This window comes from Neofelis nebulosa, chromosome 7, assembly GCF_028018385.1.
Source record: "Neofelis nebulosa isolate mNeoNeb1 chromosome 7, mNeoNeb1.pri, whole genome shotgun sequence".
Classification (NCBI taxonomy): domain Eukaryota; kingdom Metazoa; phylum Chordata; class Mammalia; order Carnivora; family Felidae; genus Neofelis; species Neofelis nebulosa.
Window position 1 is genome coordinate 10,361,546 of NC_080788.1, and position 19,808 is coordinate 10,381,353.

Genomic DNA, 19,808 nt, shown 5'->3' on the forward strand with positions numbered 1-19,808 from the left:
TGTAAACGAACACACAAAACACTCGTAGGCACCTAGTAAAAGTTTCTTCTTCCTTTTAGTGACTTTACTTTTTAGAAAACACCGTTTAGGAAATACCCTTTGTCAACAAATCGTTCTAGACTGCGAAAGTCTTTTGAAAACACTATCATGCTCTAACCATACGTACAGCACCATTTTGGCAGGAGAGCCCAGGCAAAAAGGCCGGTCATTCCTATCCACTGACCCATATATATCCCTAATCCTCAAACAGAGAAAGCACCTCAGTCAGGCCCCAAAGGCCTCATGTGACCAAATAAACAATTAGAACTCTACTTTTCAACTCTTGCTGCCACATTTTTCCCTAAATAATTCCCAAACTGCAAGGTCTCATCCAGACATCCTTTGTATTCTGAAGCCCAGACGTGCTGTGCACCGTGTACCCAGGAAGCAAAAAAAAAAAAAAAAAAAAAAAATTTCTTCCAGCTTGTAAAAAGTAACAGAAATTATTTGTTACATCACAATGCACCTACCTGCTCCCACTCCAGAAACACACTTCCTTTAGACAGGGCAGAACTCAACTGGCAAAACCAGGTAGGTGGATGTATTTACAGATACTGTTCAAATGATACTACGTATTTTTAGAAGGGATTCACGAATTACAGGAAATGTCAAATTTGCAAAAAGCCCCTGATATATCTACCTCCTTCAGCTGTGAAAAGGAATACTTCTAAAACACTAAGTAAATGCTGATGGTATAATTCAGATTTCAAAAAATATGTATCATGCTCAGTTCAATTCATCTCAAATGATTTGTCCAACAAATTTCAAGTGGTGAGTAATGCCCCCTTTGAACAAAATGGTGCCACATTTAGCCAGGTGGGGCAAACATGTGTTAACAATTTTCCCAGAAGCTGTTACGGACTCCTACCCAAACCCCCACTCTCCTACGTGATGCCCCTCCCTGTGATCAAGTGCTCAACTTTTTAAGACAGCAGACCACAGTCAAAGACCCAGCTATGGGAAGGAGTGTTAGCAACCACAAACAAATGAAACTCCTCAGCCCAGAAGCTCACCAACTGAGCAGGACTCTCCAAAAACACAAACTCCCTTTATTAAAAATGAGACTAGGGGTGTCTGGCTGGCTAAGTTTCTGGACCATGCGCCTCTTGATCTCAGGATCGTGAGTTCAGGCCCCATGTTGGAAGTAGTATTTACTTAAGAAAAAGAAATAAGACTAACGAAAATACATACACTGCAGAACATTTAGAAGATGAAAACTACCCTGCCATCTCACTCCTCAAACACAACTAAACAATCTGCGATAGCCTCCTTCCAGACTCTCCTGTGTACTAGGTGTATGTGAAATACATGCAAATGACACCCCCACATCACATTACAAATCATAGATATGCTCACAGATTGGAAATGTACAACAGATCTCACGACTAGTTTTCTCATGCTCAGAGGAGAGCAGCTTTCAGCACGTGTACAGTCCTAACCGACTCTGATTTAAAAGGCAAGGCGTTATTTAGGTCACCACCTTCCTCCTTCACGCGCATCCAGCCCCTCAGAACTAGTAGCTGTTGTTGTTTACCACGATCACTACCATTACTAGCTACCCTGCCAGGTGAGCTGCCAGGTGCCAGGAGTCTAGAGATTCCTAATTCTCGCAATAACCCCTCTTCTTTATCTATAGTTCTCTAGATCTTATACCCAGTCCAGACCTCATTCCCGAACCACAGATCTGCACAGCCAATTACTTAGTGGTGTCTTCACTTAAAATCTCACAGAGCTCGGGCCCCTGGGTGTCTCAGCGGGTTAAGCGTCCGACTTCAGCTCAGGTCATGATCTCACAGTTCATGGGTTCAAGCCCCGCACCGGGCTCTGTGCTGACTGTGCAGAGCCTAGAGCCTGCTGCGGATTCTGTGTCTCCCTCTCTCTGTCCCACCCCCGCTCACACTCTCTCTCTCAAAAATAAATAAACATTAAAAAATTAAAACAAAAAATCTCACGGAGCTCAAACTTAACCTGTCCAAAAAGAGAAACGACGTCTTCCTCCCAATAAACTCACGCACACCTTCCCCGCTGAGGAAACCATTCTACCATTCACCCGGTTGTTCAAGGAAAACACCCGGCGATCGTCCTGGACTGCTTTCTTCCCTTCAAAGCCTTTTTCCAATCCATAAATAACCCTATCAGTCCTACCTTCAAACGCACACCGACTCCCACCTCCTGTCGGCACCTGCGCTGCTACGAGCTGGACCTCAGCTACCATCCTCCCCCCCCCCCCCAGAGCCAACTACCAGACTCCCGGCCGCCCTGTTCGCACTCCGGCCCGCCACCTCCCCAGGGATCCCGTAAACCTGAAATCAGCTCTCGTGGCTCCTTGCTCCAGCCCTTCGGCAGCTCCCTGTCATACTTAAAGGCCTATGTGACCTGGCCTCTGCCTCCCTACACGTGACCTCCCATAGTTCTCCTTCCTCGGCCATCCCGGCCACACCAACCTTCCCGTTCATGCTCCCACCTCAAGCTCTTGGCCTTTCGTGTCCCTCCTGCCCAGAACGTCCAGGGATCTGCAGCTGGCTTGCTCCCTTCACTTCCTTCGGGTCTCTGCTCCAACCTCCTCGCCTCCGGAAGGTCCTGTTTGACCGCCCCAATTTCTGCTAATACTCTTCATATTCTTCCTAAACTTATCACCACGAGACATCACCAAAACTGTTCACTTGTTTACCTTCTTCTCCCCTCACTAGAATATCAGCCCCTTGATGGCAGCAACCACCTGTTACTTGTCACTGCGTCCCCATCACCTGCAACAGTGCCTGACAATACAGAAGGCCCCCTTGTGTGCTGAGGGAATTCAATCAGCAAACAACGCCACAAGGAATGTCACGTGCCCATTTTACAAACGAGAAAACGGAGTTACCTAAAGCCACACAGCAAATAAGTTGTCAAATGCATCTGAAAGAACCAGTAGTCATCCACTGACTCACTACATCTTGTGCCATAAGACTGAATTACACATATACGCTAGGGACCAAAAATGTAAAAGAAGGTCTTTCTGTACGAAAATATCGGACCACAGTGGTTTTTCTCTGTCTGTTCATCACTAGAGCATTTCACATCTTTGATTTATCCTATGTATGTGCTATGTATGTACTCCTCACCTGGAAGAGATCTACTCATCTGTATTCCCCACCGGATAAGGGCTCAGCTACAGACGGCAGGCACCGAACAAAAGCTTCTTTGATATTTATACGCCGCCCCCCCCCCCAAGATTTGAAGAATCCTGTAACAAGACTTTCAGCACCACCAATAAAGTATACTCTTCAAAGAGAGATCGAGTAACTGCATCCAGACTTATCCTGCCAACGCCCCTTCCAAAAACTAGGGAAAGACAAAATACGTAAGGTGACGTCTTTGAGACACTGGACAACAGGCACGAGGGACTGCCATCCCTAACTGAGGGGAAGAGAAGGGACGGGCCACCACCACTCCAGCTTTCTCAGCCTGGAGGCACTCTGGAATGCAGAGTGCGATGAGGAGGATCCTGAGCAGAGCGTGGCAATCTTGTCAAAGTGACAAGACCTAAGAGTTTGGGGAGGCTGAGGAATCTGAAAACTCCAAAAATCATCACAGGGAGGCCTCCTAGAGTCTGATACTAAAACATAAGCTACGTCTCTCAAAAATCATGACCAACCCAGGATCATCACAAGAATGCAAGGCTAGTTCAAAGTGCCAAAATCAGATATCAACAGAGTAAAGAAGAAAAAATATATGATCGTCACAAAAGATGCAGAAAAAGCCTCGGCGACATTCAATATGCTTTCATGATAAGAACTCCCCACCAACTAGAAACGGAAAACTTCAACTTGATAAAGGCCATGTACAAAAGTAAACTCTAAATACAAGCATGCCCAGTTTTATCACACTTTACAGTTAATGTATCATTTACAAACAAGTATTTTTAAAGTATGTGCCTTTTTTAAAAGAGAATGCTTCTGCATACTTAATAGACTACAATATAAACATAGCTTTTACACGTAATAGGAAACCAAAAAATTAATTTGGCTCACTTTATTGTGATACTCACATTATTGCAGGGGTCTGGAATCAAACCCACAATCTCTTAGTATGCCTGTAACATCACATTTATAGTGAAACACAGAATGTTTTCCCCCCTTAACATGAGGACAGGATGTCCACTTTCAAAATTCCCATTCAGCACCATCCTGGGGGTCCTAGCCAATTCAATAAAGTAAGAAAAAGAAACAAAAGGCATACAGACTGCAAAGGAAGAAATCAGACTGCCTGTACTTGCCAATGGCACTATTGTCTATGTAAAAAAAAGTCCAGGGGCACCTGGGTGGCTCAGTCCATTAAGCATCCGACTTCCGCTCGGGTCATGATCGCGCAGTTCATGGGTTCATGCCCCAGGTCGGACTCTGTGCTGACAGCTCAGAGCCTGGAGCCTGCTTTGGATTCTGTGTTTCCCTCTCTCTCCACCCCTCTCCTGCACACTCTCTCTCTCAAAAATAAATACACATTAAAAAAATTTTTTTTAACTAAAACTGAGTTTAGCAATGCTGTTAAGATCCAAGGCTGGCATATAAAATTCAATCCTATTTATACTAGCAATGAGCAACTGGAAATTGAAATTTTAGAAGCATCATTTACAACAGCACCAAAAAGCATGCTGTGTGTGTGTGTGTGTGTGCGTGTGTATGTGTGTGTGTGTATTTTACAAAATACAGGCAAGATGCAATTACTGAAAATTATAAAACACTAATTAAAATATCAAAAAAAATTTTTAAGAAAAAAATTTTTAAGTATATTTATTTATTTTGAGACAGAGAGCAGGACAGGGGCAGAGAAAGGGGGAGAGAGAGAATCCCAAGCAGGCTCCACATTGTCAGTACAGAGCCTTATGCAGGACTCAAACTTACAAACCACAAGATCATGACCTGAGTCAAAGTTGGATGCTTGACCGACTGAGCCACCCAGGTGTGCCAAAAAAACAGTTCTAAATAACTATACCATGTTCATGACTCAATATCATTAATATGTCAATTCTTTCCCAAACTACAGATTCAATGCAATGCCAACCAAAAATCCCACCAGGATTATAGATATCAACAAGCTGATTCTAAAATGTACCTGGAAAGGTAAAGCAACTAGAATACTCAAATATATACTCAACTATTTCTGAAAAATAGCACAATTAGAGAAGCAACATTACCTGATTTCAAGATTTACTATAAAGCTACAGTAATCAACAGTGTGTAAAGGACAAATGGAAGACTCACATCAATGGAAAAGAATACAGAATCCAGAAGTAGACCCAAGGTATATGATCAACAGACTTTCAACAAAAGTAATTCAATGGAGAAAAAACAGTCTTTTCAAACAACAACAACAACAAACACATTGGAACTACTGCTTATCTAAAAACAAAAAAATAAATCTCAGGGGCGTCTGGGTGGCTCAGTTGGTTCAGCGTCTGACTTTGGCTCAGGTCATGAGCTCACAGTTCATGGGTTCTAGCCCCACGTCAGGCTCTGTGCTGACAGCTCAGAGCCTGGAGCCTGCTTCAGATTCTGTGTCTCCCTCTTTCTCTGTGCCTCCCCCGTTCATACTCTGTGTCTCTCTGTCTTAAAAAATAAATAAACATTTTAAAAAATTTAAAAAACACAAATATAAATCTCAATCCATGCCTTGCACCATTCAGAAAAATTAACTCTAAGTAAATCATAAACCTAAATGTAAAATTTTAAACTATAAAACTTCTAGGAGAAAATTCAGAGGAAGTCTTTTTGTTTAGGTTAAGCAAAGATTTTTCAGATACTACACCAAAAGCACAATCCATTAAAGAAAAAACAACTGGAACATTACCAAAAGAACTGCTGTTCTAAAGACAATTATTATTAGGAAACAAAAAGCCACAGACAAGAAGAAAGTATTTATAAACCATAATCATGTATCTGATTCTAAAATGTGTATACAACTCTCAAAAGTCAATAATAAAGCAAATAATTCAATGTTTTTAATCGGCAAAATAACTGAATACATTACCAAAGAATGGCAAATAATCACATGAAAGGATGCTTAACATCATTAGTCACTAGGCAAATGGGAAAAAAAAAAAAAAAAAGGCTACATTCTGTATGTTTCCATTTGCATGACATTCTTTAAAAGGCAAAAAACCATGGAGACAGAAAACAGATCAATAGTGTCCAGGGTCTGGGAGTGGAAAATGGGTTGACTACAAAAGGGCTCAGAAGAATTTGGGGGATAAAGAAACCATTCCATACATATCTTGACCGAAATAGTGGTTATACAAATGTATACATCTGTCAAAACTCCCAGAATGCTACTGAATTTTACTGAATGTAAATTATACATCAAATAAAGAATGAGAAAATAGAGACTAAAGAGATAACAATGTACTGAGTAAACCTTGATTTTACCCTGGTTAAAAAAATTTTAAACCAACTGTAAAAAGATATTTGCAGGACAAACAGGAAAAGTTGAAGATGCACTGAATAATATTACTAGACTTGTTAATTTTTTTATATGTGACCATTGCATTTGGTTATGCTGAGCACAAAGATCCAGATCCACAAACATTTTCTATAAGAGGCCAGATAGTGAATGTGTGGCTTTGTGGGCCTCATGGTCTCTAGTAACTATTCTGTCACGGCAGCACCAGATTAGCCACAAGCAAATGAGTACTGTCATGTCCCAATAAAACTTTATTTAAAAAACAGGCAGTAGGCCAGATTTGGCCTGAGGGCTACAGTTGGAGAACTCCTAATACAGACAAAACTACAATGACGTAAAGCAGAGTAGCGGTTGCCTGTGGTGAGGTAGGCAAAGGGTAAGGGTTGAGGGGAAGAAGTGGCCAGAGACCGGCATGAGGGAACTTTCTGGAATGATGGAAATGCTCCATATTTTGATTGTATTGTTATCTGTATGGATACATTTGACAAAACTCATCAAACTCTATAAACTTAAAATGGGTACATTTTATCATACAAATAGTATTTCAATAAACTTGATTTGTTTTAAAAATTAGTCTTTCCAGCTAATAGCATCAATAATGTGAAAAGCACAGCCTTCGAGCCAGAATAATCTTGAGTTCAAATTTTAGTTTAATAGATATGTGATCACTGTCAAATCACTTTGGGGGCTGTTTCCTCGTAGTAAAACAGCTTAATAATGCCTGACTCATAGGCTGATTTTCAAAATTAAGTAAGAAATGTAGGTATCAGGTGCCTGGGTGGCTCGGTCAGTTAAGCATCTGACTCTTGATTTCAGCTCAGGTCATGATTTCACAGTTCATGAGTTAAACCCCATGTCAGGCTCTGCGTTAAGAGTGCAGAGCCAGCTTGGGATTCTCGCTCTCTCCTCTCTCTGCCCCTCCCCTGCTCTCCCTCTCTCTCTTAAAAAAAATAAATAAAATAAAATAAAATAAACGTAGGTAAGACACACAGTATAACATTTGGCACATAAGAGACACACTCCTCTGATCTGAGTAAACCAATTAAAAAAAATAATTGAAGAAAATGAGTCAGTAAAGATCAGACAACCACACTAGCCTTCTTTTGTACTCTTGAAATATTCTGACATTCTTTGTTCACTGTTTATTGTGGTTTAACCTGACTTCAGGAACTGGCATCCAATGTCAGTTTCTGTGATTTCACAGTAACTTGGGTCCAACAGCACGCATCTTGAACTGAAATTTCTTTAGAAATTTACTCCACGACAAACATGTTATAAAAGGAAAACTGAGAAGAGCCGAAAGTAAAATGTATCAATTTTCCCAAGCAAGGAGAACAACAATAAATATGGTCTATTTTAACTATCTTTTATAAAGAAAAACCAATATAGTTGGATGTTTCCCCCTTTTCAACTAGGATTTAAATTTTATCCAAACCACTAAGCAACCAATAATGTTACCAAATGATATAGCATTTGTATAGCATTTTATCTCAAGGTTTCACACAACAATAGCATGTAGTAGAAAGAAGATGATTTATATTAAACGTGTGTTTATTTTACAAGTAAGAATCTTATGTCTGAGACAGATGAAGTGGCTTGTTCAAGGACATACAGCCAATAATGGCAAAGTCTGAATGTGCAGTCACATAGGCAGCTTCGTATCATGTGATTTTTTAGAGATCACCATCTGAGAATCATCTTGGGTTCTGCAAAATTCTTTACCTAACTCCTATGTGCTTTCCCCCTAACTTGGCATCTTTAGTTGTCTAAAAGATAAATCAATTACATACAGTGTGACACACCTAACCCTTCTGGAATAACTAACTCACCATTTGGGATTGGTAGAAGCTACGGCAGAACACGGGCTTATGATGTCACTAGAAGTGAAAATTCAAAAGCATGTTTCCAAAAGAGCCTACAGGGTGACATAAATGGTAAATTGGTAGATTCCTCACACTTTCTCCTTTTCCCCACCCCAATAACCACATCACAGAAACACGTTGATATCCACCTTTCCCAGGCTCTGGACACAGATCTGCGGGGTAAAAAAAAAGTAAAGTATGCCATCACTCCACATAAATGTGCAAACAATCATCTCACAGTAGTCCACTGTCCCAAAAGGCCTGACAAAATGGGTTATCTCTTCATCTTCTATTCATTACGTCCCAATCAACCCATGGGTAGATGTCAAGACCATAGATGTGAGGATGTCCAAATGAAACCAACTCCCTTCCACTAACAGCTTCCTCCTCTCTCCCCATTTACAGTGGTAAGACAGGCTGACAGTGACTCAGGAGCCTGCTTCCAAATGGATGCCTGTCGCCACCGGTAATAACCAAGTCTATTCAAGTGCACTTAAATATTAACTTTGAAAGAAAAGATTATCAGAAAGTTCAAGTTTATTCATCTCGCTTTGTCAGGGATGTTTTTTCCTCAATCTGAGAGTCTGATCAGATAAAACTTTTAAAGGTTTACTATAAACCCTCCATGGCTGAACTTTTTACCCTTATTTTATTAAAAAAAAAAAAAAAAAAAAAAAAAACTAATGGCAAGATGAGCTTCAATATACACAAATGTCTATCACAGAGGCACCTGGGCGGCTCAGTTGGTTGAGCATCCGATCGATTCTTGATTTCGGCTCAGGTCATCCTGGGGTCATGGCATTGAGCCCCGTGTCAGGCTCTGCACTGAGCGTGGTGCCTGCTTGAGTTTCTCTGTCTCTCTCTGTCTCTCTCTCATTCTTTCTGCACCTGTCCCTCCACCCCTGCACACTCTCTCTCTCAAAAGAATTTTTTATTAAATTTTTTAATGTTTATTTTTGAGAGAGCGAGAGAGACAGAGAGAGAGAGAGAGAGAGAGCGTGCAAGCAGGGGAGGGGTAGAGAGAGAAGGAGAATCTGAACACAGAATCTGAAGCAGGCTCCAGGCTCTGAGCTGTACTCACAGAGCCCAACAAGGGGCTCGAACCCACAAACCACAAGATCATGACCTGAACCAAAGTCGGGCGCTTACCCAACTGAGCCACCCAGGCACCCCCAAAATAAAATTTTTTAATTAAAAAAAAAAGGAATGCCATTACAGATTAATAGTTCTAAAACAGATCTATTCTATTTGGTGCTGTGAGTATTGTACACCGAGCCAGTAAAACTGATTTGAATCACTGCTTCCTTCCGCAATTGGTGGCACCTTCAAAGGTGTTATCTTGAAGGGGAAGTAAGCGATTTGCTCACGTCTCTGAATTGTATTAACACTGTATTAACCCCCACTCCAGTTCTGTCTTACACAAATTTGAGAAATAGTCATAATCCCTCTCTCTCTCTATCATGTTTCAAGACTAAGGTAAAATAAGATAGAAAAGGTGGAACGGACTGAAAAACTCAGATACCCTATTACAAGTGTTGAAGATAATGAAGATAATCCACCTCTCACCATTTCCTAAACACTGGAAACGCATAAGGTCCTACACTCCCAAGCCATTCTGCAAATCCCACTCCAAGACCTGTACGGTGAATGAGAAGATAAGTTTCTACTGCCATTCAGGTCAACTAGCCCCTTAAATGAAAAAAATTGCATTTAACTAAAGAACACTCAATTCTCCTTTATGAAAAAAACAGCTAAACCGCTAACCTCAGAAGCATCAGCTTCTAAAACTGCTTCAAGTCACATAAAAAGGTATCAAAATTATTATTACACCTACCAGGTAATAGGCACCTACTTAATGTCTGGCACACTATTAAGTACCTCACATAGTTTCAGTTTTTACAAAGAACACTGCCAAGTATGGTACCTTACACGGTAGGACCCAGAAGCTCGGTGGGATCAAGTGACCTGCTCAAGGCTCACAACTAGTCTGTGGAAGTGTGGGGATCTGAATCTCAGTTGTAACTAGCTCCAAAAATTGCGTGTTCTTTCAAAACTGCGCGACCTCCCCATTTCACAATAGAAGAAGAGGCAGAGATGTGAAATGCTTTGTCCGGTAGCCTTAATCATTTCACCAAAAAAGGGAGAAAATTTCTAAATGAGAACCACTTTTTGAAAATCCAGGGTGCACTATTTAAACTTCACTTCTTCTCAAGATGTAATTAGCAGATAAAAAGAGACGTTAGAAATCCTTTTTAAAGTTAACTAAATTTCATCACAGGTCTGCAAGGGAACAGTCGTTCTGGATAAGGTCCCAGAGTTAGTGGTTCTTACGTGCACTATCGCTAACTCAGTACCAAGCACTTCGCCCGAATCCAAACGCACACTGAACACCTGTGCTGTGTTAAGGCTCCTTCTTGGCAAAGAGGGTACAAAACTAAGGAAGAAATAAGGCCCATCACAGCCCTCAAGGAGTTAACAGATTAGGAGTCCATTTGTACTACAGATACACTGGTAACTGTAATTAGGCAAATAAATGAAGTGTGAGAAATCCTAAAACAAAAAGTGTGTAGGATGTGGTATCACAGCTCAGAGAAGGAAAAAGCAACTGGCCTAGCTGTCCCATTTCATTGGAAGTCCATTTGTTTACACGATGCCCCTCCCTGACAATCCCTTCCAACCTCCGTCAACCTCCATCCGAACAATCGCCCTACGCAGGCGATTGCTCTAAGAGCAAGGATTGTGACTCCTAAAAGTGACCTTGTTGTTGTCGTTTAAATGCACAACGCTGATGCCACAGACACATTTTTCGTTAGCTTCATCAGGTGAAGAAAGTTGGTTTCTCAAGACAAAACAAGGCCAACCGAACCAGAAAAAACCAGGAACCCTAACTTCCCCACATTACTCACTCAGCATGAGAAATCAATCAAAGCAAACTGGCACACACAGTATTTCTCAAATTTTGCTTTTTAATTTGGCAGATGGCAATGGGATATAACAACTGGTATTAACGCATCCTGGTCGGTGCTCCACTACCCCAACTGGACAGGCATTTCAGCTGGTCCACCTAGGGGACTTAAACATCGTAAGCCAAATTATTGTCACATCATAAGCCAAATGAACCGAATTCTGTAGGATTGAACCCAAAACCTGACAAGGATTGTATTTAATGCCGCCCGCAAATCACCCAAGAGACCAAGGAATACAAGAACTAGAATAGTGATTTATCTCAGCTGATCATTACTTCTTTGCAAACTTGCAAAAAAGTCACCTTTCAAAAAAGGCAGCATTTGTCCTGATCTGAGCAATCCAAAGGTTTAGAAAAACAGAATAAGATGCTTCTTCTGAAAATAAAGGGGCGGGGAAGTGGGGAGACTGGAATTAAGAAAAAAAGGCACTGCTTTTTCCTTTAGATGTGTATGCCTGAGGCAATAAACTCCCAAAATAACTTCACCCAGGAGTATAAAAGCTGAGAAGGAACACAAAAATATTGCCCAATCTAACTTTGATTGTGAATTCCTCAGTCCACAGTAACATTTAAAAACGTAAATGTGATGAAATCATTCTGTTGGAAAACTACGTATTTCCAAACAAACAAACAAAAAAGACCAAAAAACCTGTCTATCCTTCCTTCTGGCGAAAAAAATTTGACAGTTTTCCCCATTTAAAAAACAAAACAAAAAACTCTTCTCATATTGGTTAACTTTGAAAAAAAAAAAGTGTCAGTAAGTCAAAAACAAATGTTTTGTTACGGCTCGAAGTATGGCTGCACTTGAACTAGGTGGAGAGCTGAGCCCGCTGCCCTGTCCCGGTGCAGGTCCCTTCCGGCGGCGCGGCCCCGACCCGCTCCGCCCCGGAGCGAGCGCAGGAGGCGCCCCCCGAAGGCGGGCGCGGCCCGGAGTGTTTACCGTCCGTGTCGGCCCGGGGGGAGCGGCTCCCTCGCGTCCGCAGCACTTGTTCGCGCACCCCGGGGACAGGAGGGACCCTCCGAGGAGCCGTGGCTCCCGGGGCCGGGGGTGTGGGCCTCGCCCGAGGGGACCCCCGTGTCTGTGCCCCGCGGCCGCGCCCCCGGCCCCGGGAGTGGGGCGGCCCCGAAGCCGGGCTGCGGAAGCCGGGAAGCGCGCCGCGGCCCGGGAGCAGACAATGAACGAAGGGGCGATGCGAGGGGGAGGAGGGGGCCGCGGAGGCGGGGGCGCTCCCCAACGCCCATTCATCCCCGCCCGCCCCCTCCTCCCCCCGCGGCCCCGCCCCCCTCCCGGCCCCCGCCCCCAGGAGCGGCCACAGCGGGAGGGGCCCCGCGCTCCGCGCCCGCGACCCCTCCCCAAATCACAAAACTTCCCCCAACTCCGCCAACTAAGTTGCGCTCTCACCGTGCGGCGCCCGGGGCTCCCCCGCGGGCCCAGCCAGAGCAGCTCCGCACCTTCGCCGCCGAGAAGGACAATAGGCGGCCGCTCACCCAGTAGCGGCGACCGCTTGAAGCTGCTACTTCGAGGCGACGAGCGGGCACGACCGTCTCAGCGGAGCCCAGGAGCTTCACCGCGGCTGCTCCGGCTCCGCGTTGGCCCTGCACACAGCCCCAGCCCGCTCGCGCATGCGCCACACGCTGCTCAGGCATGGGCGGGGCACCTAGGGAGGGCGGTAACGCCTACGAGCCCTCCCGTGAGTAAACGCGGAGAGAGGGGCCGTGATCAGGGATTGCCCTTCAGAGCTGCCCATCAAGCTCCGGGAGGCCAATAGGAAGACACCTAGGCGGTGCGTTCAGGTTGCTAAGGGAGGCGGAGGTTGACCGCCGCTGCTGTGCGGCGGCAAAGTGATCCAAGCCGGCTGGCTGGCAGAGGCTGCTCTGGGAAATGCCCTCCCACCCTCTCCTCTCCGCCCTATCTCCGGAAACCGCCCTGCCTGTGTGTGCCAGTACTTACCTGAGCTGTAGCAGTTACTACACACATACTGAAATGATTTACTATTCTATTTCCTCCCACTTGCAACCAGAGAGTGAGTTTACTCTTCTGTGTGTCAGTGCCTCTGAGAGTCATTGTTAGGTAGTCAGCAAGTGTTTTATTGGATGGATGACTGGATGCATGGATGGCTTCCTGGCGGCATCAGGACTGTGACAGTGCATCCCATGAACTTTTGGCTAAGCGATCACCACAAAATCTTACAATCCTCCAGTTGCAAAGGACTTCAGAAATTAGCTGGTGGCTTTTGAGAAACAAAATGCGGCCCACTGGTTCGAAGAAACTTCATTTTGATAGCTGTGTGTGTGGGTGCGCCTGTGTTTCGGTGTGCATTACACTGTGTATTAGGAGGGAAAATGCCTATTATATCAGACCATTATTTCACTGATGTTATTTCTTAGATTAAACACAAAGTTATAAAAAATGAATCCAATTAAAGAAAAATATTAAGTAAAAAATGAAAACACTTTTTATGCAGGTCAAGAACGTGCAAATTGATAGCAATTTAAGAACAATGGTTACTAGGATTAAAGTGTATGATCCTCTTTTTGGGAACCCTGAGTGAGGCAAGCTCATGACCCAGGACCTGAGAGAGAGGTATTGCATATACTTACTGCATGTTCCATTGTTGAGTGGCTTTGTGTCTTAGAAGTGCTCCTAGACTTGAGCTGAAATTTGCTTCCCTATAAGTGGACCTGGTTCTCGCATATATTTTCCTAGTTTACCTTCACAGAATGAAAAATCTAGGCCAAACATTCCCAGTGCTTCATGTGATATTATTTCCCAACGACCTCATTGTGCTGCCCACCATCCTGAATACTCACTCTAATCTCTCCTTGTCAATATTTGAAAGGTGGCACACAGAGAGGAGTCTCCTAGATCCCAGCCCTGACTCTGCCACAGAGGAGTCCACCATGAGCAGGTCACCCCTCAAGAGCCTCTGTCTCCTGTAAAGCAAGGGACCTAACCTAGAAAATCACTTAGACCATAATATGTGATAATCCCATGGTCTTCTCCTACAGCCTGGCTAAGTCTGTTACAAAGGCAGCAGCAAATAAATGTTACCATGTCATCTTTCTAGTGACTGCTGACAATATCATTTCCTGTTCCCTGCCTCAGCAGGATTTACACCTTTCTGGTGGGCTGCATGCTACATCCAGGGGCCAGGAGGGGAGCAGCACTTTTTTAAAGTTTACTGTGCTACAAATCACCTGGGTAATTTTGTTAACTGTGGATTCTCAGTACGTCTGGGGTGGGATCTGGGATTCTGTTTATCTAACAAACTCCCAGGTGATACTGATGCTACTGGTCTGGGACCCTGCTTTGAGAAGGGTCTTCTCTAAATTTTCCAGACAGCTGAGTTTTGCATCTTCTTTGGGATGTCCTAAGCAGTTATCTACAAGGCTGACACTTTCTTGTTATTCAGATATTAGTTCTAATACCCCTCCTTAGAGGAAACATCCTTGGCTGGCCTATCGAAAAAAACTCATTCTCAACCAGTCCCTCTCATGCATATGACTCAAATTGTTCCATAGCATTTATCCCAGTCTGAAAATAGCTTATTTGTGTGTGTTTATTACCTCTTTCCCCCACTATAATGTATGCTCCCTTAAGTCTGTTTTGTTTACCCCCCCCCCCATTCTCTTCCATCTATCATAGTGCTGGTGGAAACAGGAAGAACTCAAAAGTTTTGCACGAGTGAATGTGTACAGAAGGAGCTAGTATGAGGGGTCCTCAAACTGAGGGTCCCTGATACTAAAGATTTGTTCTTCCAAAGGACACCAAATATCCACATCCAATGTGCCCCATTTCACCAGAAAGTGATGTAGTGGTTAGTAATTTTCTCACTTTCCTTAAGTAACTTTATAAGCCAGGAAAGATGCCAGGGCCTTATCAAGCACTGGTAGGATTTTATGTCTCTGAACTATCTTTCCAGTTGACTTACAACTCTTGTTAACCTTAGAAATAATGTTGGCACAGGGCCCCTGGGTGGCTCAGTCAGTTAAGCTTCTGACTTCAGCCCAAGTCATCGTCCCACAGTTCATGAGTTCAAGCCCCGAGTCAGGCTCTGTGCTGACAGCTCAGAGCCTGGAGCCTACTTCGTATTCTGTGTCTCCCTCTCTCTGTGCCCCTCCCCAGCTCCCAATCGCACTCTCTCTCTGTGTCAAAAATAAATAAACTTAAAAAAAAATTTAGAAATGACTTCAGCACTTTTATTTTTCCAGCAAAAATAGGTTTATTTGGGAACAGCAGAGAATTGCAATTTAGGACACATAAGCTACAGCAGAACCACAGGGAAGTTGCAGGACAGAGGGAGTCACTCTTTTATACAGAAAAGAGGGCAGTGGGAAGGTTGTTATAAACAAAAAGTCCCCTTCGGGGCGCCTGGGTGGCTCAGTCGGTTAAGCGTCCGACCTCGGCTCAGGTCACGATCTCACGGTAGGTGAGTTCGAGCCCCGCGTCGGGCTCTGTGCTGACTGCTCAGGGCCTGGAGCCTGTTTCACATTCTGTGTCTCCCTCTCTCTCTGACCCTCCCCCGTTCATGCTCTGTCTCTCTCTGTCTCAAAAATAAATAAACGTTAAAAAAAATTTTTTTAAATAAACAAAAAGTCCCATGAAGTAAACTGGGAGTTCAAAGTATAGTGGCTTTTCATTGGCTGAGTTGTGAGAGTCTCTCATTGGTTGGGCTGTTGCCAGAAGAGGAAGAAACCCTTCTTCCTACGGGGATCATGAACTAGCATCCCTGTGCAAGGTCTGGCTCGGATCTACAACTCACAAGGAGTGGTGGCTCATAAGGCCTCCCCTTGCCCACCCACTGACTCCATTCTAAATGAGGTCTCCTGTTATTAATTTTCACACTCTCTAATCGATTTACATGGTTTCTAATTTCTAAAAATATAGCAAGGATAAGTTCCAGTTTACAGAGTCAGTCCCCGGTAATGCCAAGTAAGAGGAAAACAAAATCAACACAGTTGGAAGGGACATGAATATCTCTTGGTTTCTAAAATGTCAACTTTTGGAAATAAATAGATCAATCAATCAGTCAGGAAGCACTAGAACAAACTTGTCTCAGGGCTCTACTTTCATAGCAGTGGACATTTTATTGCTTTTGTGGTACCAATAGTACCCTAATGTTGCTTTGAGGTAACTTCCACTTTCAGCCCCTTGCTTGGAGAAAAGCCAACACTACCCACTTCCCCAATTCCATGGCTTTAGCGTGTGATCAGACCAGAGACAGTCAATGCATTACATACAAAGGCAACAATTATTAGTTCAGGGTTGGGCACTTGACCCCAAACACACCAGTTAGGGGCAACAGAAGTAAATTCTACCCTCTCTCTGAACTATCAGGGTAGCTGATTGTGTTTTTCTCAAGTGGAACCTGGAAAGACATGCTCGTCACCCATCTTGTCACCAGGAGGAAAGCATCTCTTTCAATGAAGCCAGCATGGTGAAAAGGGAGAGAAATGAAGAAAAACAATGTCTAGGTGGCATTGATTGAACTGAATCTAGCAACACCTGAAGCCAGAACAACACATAGAATTTTCAATCACGTAAGCCAAAAAAGCCAGCCAGAGTGGAGAATTCCATCATTTGCATCCACAAAGTTTGTGGTTGCTTATCACTGGTCAATTACCTGACTGGCTTTCCCTTTCTTTTTTTATTTTTTTAAGTTTATTTATTTATTTTGAGAGAGAGAGAGAGAGATGTGGGAGGGTCAGAGAGAGGGGGGGAATCCCAAGCAGGCTCCACACTGTCAATGCAGAGCCCAGTGCAGGACTCAAACTCATGAACCGTGAAATCACAACCTGAGACGAAACCAAGAGTCGGATGCTTAACAGAATTAAGCCACCCAGGCACTCCTCCCTGGCCAGCTTTTCAATTCAGTTAGCAAATAGATTAGCTATTGAGAGTTTACTGTGTGCCATGGGATTAGAGATGAAGAACAAGGTTCTTGGCTTTCAGGAACTCACAGTCAAATGAGGAAAATGGGCAAGCAAGCCAGCAAGGAAACAGAAATGTAAGCACCCTTATAGAAGCAAACTCAGGGTTCTGGGGGCACAGAGAGAAGAACTTCTGCTTACAAAGTTCAAGAGAGCAATCAGGAAGATGTGACAGTTATGCCAGGTCTCAGAGGACAATTAACTGGGTAAAGAATGGCAGGGTAGTGCAGGAGGCTTGGGTGCATATGCACAGGTAGCAGAGGACATTCCCAGAAAAGGAAGAGCAAATTCAAAGACATGGAGGTATCAGACAGAGAGCACACATAGGAAACTGGAGAGGGAAGGAGTAGAAGTGAAGAAGTGAAACTGAGGGCAGTTAGCCGAAGCCAAGTTACTAAGGAGAATGGCATTTACTCTAAAAGAGGCCCCAGGGGTGGGGGGTGTGCCTGGGTGGTTCAGTCGGCTAAGCGTCCAACTTCAGCTCAGGTCATGATCTCACAGTTTCTGGGTTTGAGCCCCACATTGGGCTCTGTGCTGACAGCTCAGAGCCTGGAACCTGCTTTGCATTCTGTATCTCCCCCCTCTCTCTGGTCTTCCCTCGTTCATGCTCTGTCTCTCTCTCTCTCTCTCAAAAATAAGTAAAAGTTTAAAAAAAAATTTTTTTAAAGAGGCCCAGAGGAATTTCAAAAGATTTTAAGTAACAAAACAATGATGAGAACAGATTTTTCATCTTAGAAAGATCACCCTAAGCACCCAGTGCTTCAGCTAAATTGAAGTGGGGGATGAGGATAAGGGTGGGGGACACGGAAATTTCCAAGAGAAACTCTCCAAGTGAGAGGTTTTGCAGTCCACAACTAAGTGTTCACTTCTTGGGCGCCAGAGGGAAGCTTCCTTTGCTGCCTAACAGCAATGTATAGTGAGCCATGTATGTGATTTAAAATTTTCGGGGAGCCTGGGTGGCTCAGTCGGTGAAGTATCCGACTCTTGATTTCGGCTCAAGTCATGATCTCGAGATTGTGGGATTGAGCCCTGTATCAGGCTCCACGCTGACAATGCAAAGCTTGCTTGGGATTCTCTTTCTACCTCTCTTTTTTCCCCTCCCCCTCTCGCACTCCTGCTTGTGCCTGCATGCTCTCTCTCTTAAAATAAATAAAATTTAATACATTAAATTAAATTAAAATAAATAAAGTTTAATAAAGTAAAATAAAATATTTCTAGGAACCACATTTAAAAAGTAAAAAGAAACAGATGAAATTAATTTGGATATTTCACTTAACCGAGTATGTCCCAAAGAGTATGATTTTAACATGTAACCCATAAAAAATTAGTAATGAGGTATTTTACATTCTTTTTATCATACTAAGTCTTCAAATTAATCCAGTTGTATTTTATACTTATAGCACACCTCAATTCAGACTTGCCATATTTAAAATGCTCAAAAGTCACATGTGGCTGGTGGCTACTATACTGGACAGTACAGGTCAGGCTCACTGATTCACATATTAAGTCTCCATCTGAAAATTTGTTCCAAATCACATGTGCCTGGGGTCATAATTCCCCCACTATTTCTCTTTCACTTGCATTACCTGATTTATTTTTCACAACCCTGGGCTAGTGCCATCATCCCCCTTTTCAAAGTCACTCAGGCTTAGAGAGGCTAAGTGGTTTGTGCCAAATCACATAGCCACTGATGGGCACAGCTTACCTTCTAAGGGTTGAAAACTAAGAAAAGGTCACTAACTCCAGCTTAGAATGGCACAATGACTAGGTCCTCCCTCATTTGGGCTCTCTCAGCTGCCCTCTTCCCATCTCCATTTAGAGTTATGAGGGTTCAGCCTATCTCAACAGAGGGGGTGCTTCATAAAGACCTATTTAAGCAACCAATCCTTTGTTCATAATATATTCCCATCACAGATTTCAAAAATTCTGCAGGTACGAACTAAACAATGTTGAAAAAACAGCATAGAGTTAACATGTTGAATTACAGATAAATGCATAGTAAATGGTGTTTATCATTACAACGATTACCACCCGAGACAGTTGTAACCTTTTTAGGGATCTTGATGTACATTCTTTGCAAATAGTCCCCTAAAAAGGTTTTTGCTGTTTTATATCCCCACTGTTAGGGTGTTAGAGTGCCTAACCTCTCTGACTTAAGTTTTTCTGGTATTAGAAAGACCAGGGCTTGGGGTGCATGGCTGGCTCAGTCAGTGGAACATGTGAGTCTTGATCTCAGGGTCGTAAGTTCAAGCCCCATGTGGGTACAGACATTACTTAAATAAAAAAACAAAGAAAGAAAGAAAGAAAGAAAGAAAGAAAGAAAGAAAGAAAGAAAGAAAGAGAAAGAAAGAAAGAGGAAGAGAGACAGAAAGAAAGAGAGAAAGGAGAGAAAGAAAGAAAGAAAGAAAGAAAGAAAGAAAGAAAGAAAGAAAGACCAGGACTTTAGAAGCAGTCAGGGCTGGGTTTAAATCCTAGATGCTCAAATTCCTTGTGAAGTGATCACTCCTACCCAATAGCCACACAATGATAAATTGATAAAACAACACATGCATAACTCTTAGCACTTTGGCTGG

General features: G+C 43.3%; 1 protein-coding gene and 1 long non-coding RNA gene across 12 annotated transcripts in view; one reads left to right on the forward strand and one right to left on the reverse strand.

The window, feature by feature from the left end:
* AKAP13 (A-kinase anchoring protein 13) overlaps nucleotides 1-12,966 on the reverse strand; it is a 335,196-nt gene extending 322,230 nt beyond the window's left edge. For 10 of the 11 annotated variants that reach the window (XM_058736667.1, XM_058736669.1, XM_058736666.1 and 7 more), the window contains exon 1: nucleotides 12,707-12,966. In XM_058736667.1, coding sequence (XP_058592650.1) covers nucleotides 12,707-12,951 — 245 coding nt within the window. In that variant the 5' untranslated portion in view covers nucleotides 12,952-12,966. The remainder of the gene's footprint in view (nucleotides 1-12,706) is intronic. The other variant, XM_058736670.1, reaches the window with a different exon arrangement.
* LOC131516066 (uncharacterized) lies at nucleotides 333-6,408 on the forward strand. The gene is made up of 2 exons (XR_009263837.1): nucleotides 333-570; nucleotides 5,065-6,408. It is a non-coding gene; the product is annotated as an uncharacterized LOC131516066 (long non-coding RNA).
* Nucleotides 12,967-19,808: the final 6,842 nt, after the last annotated feature.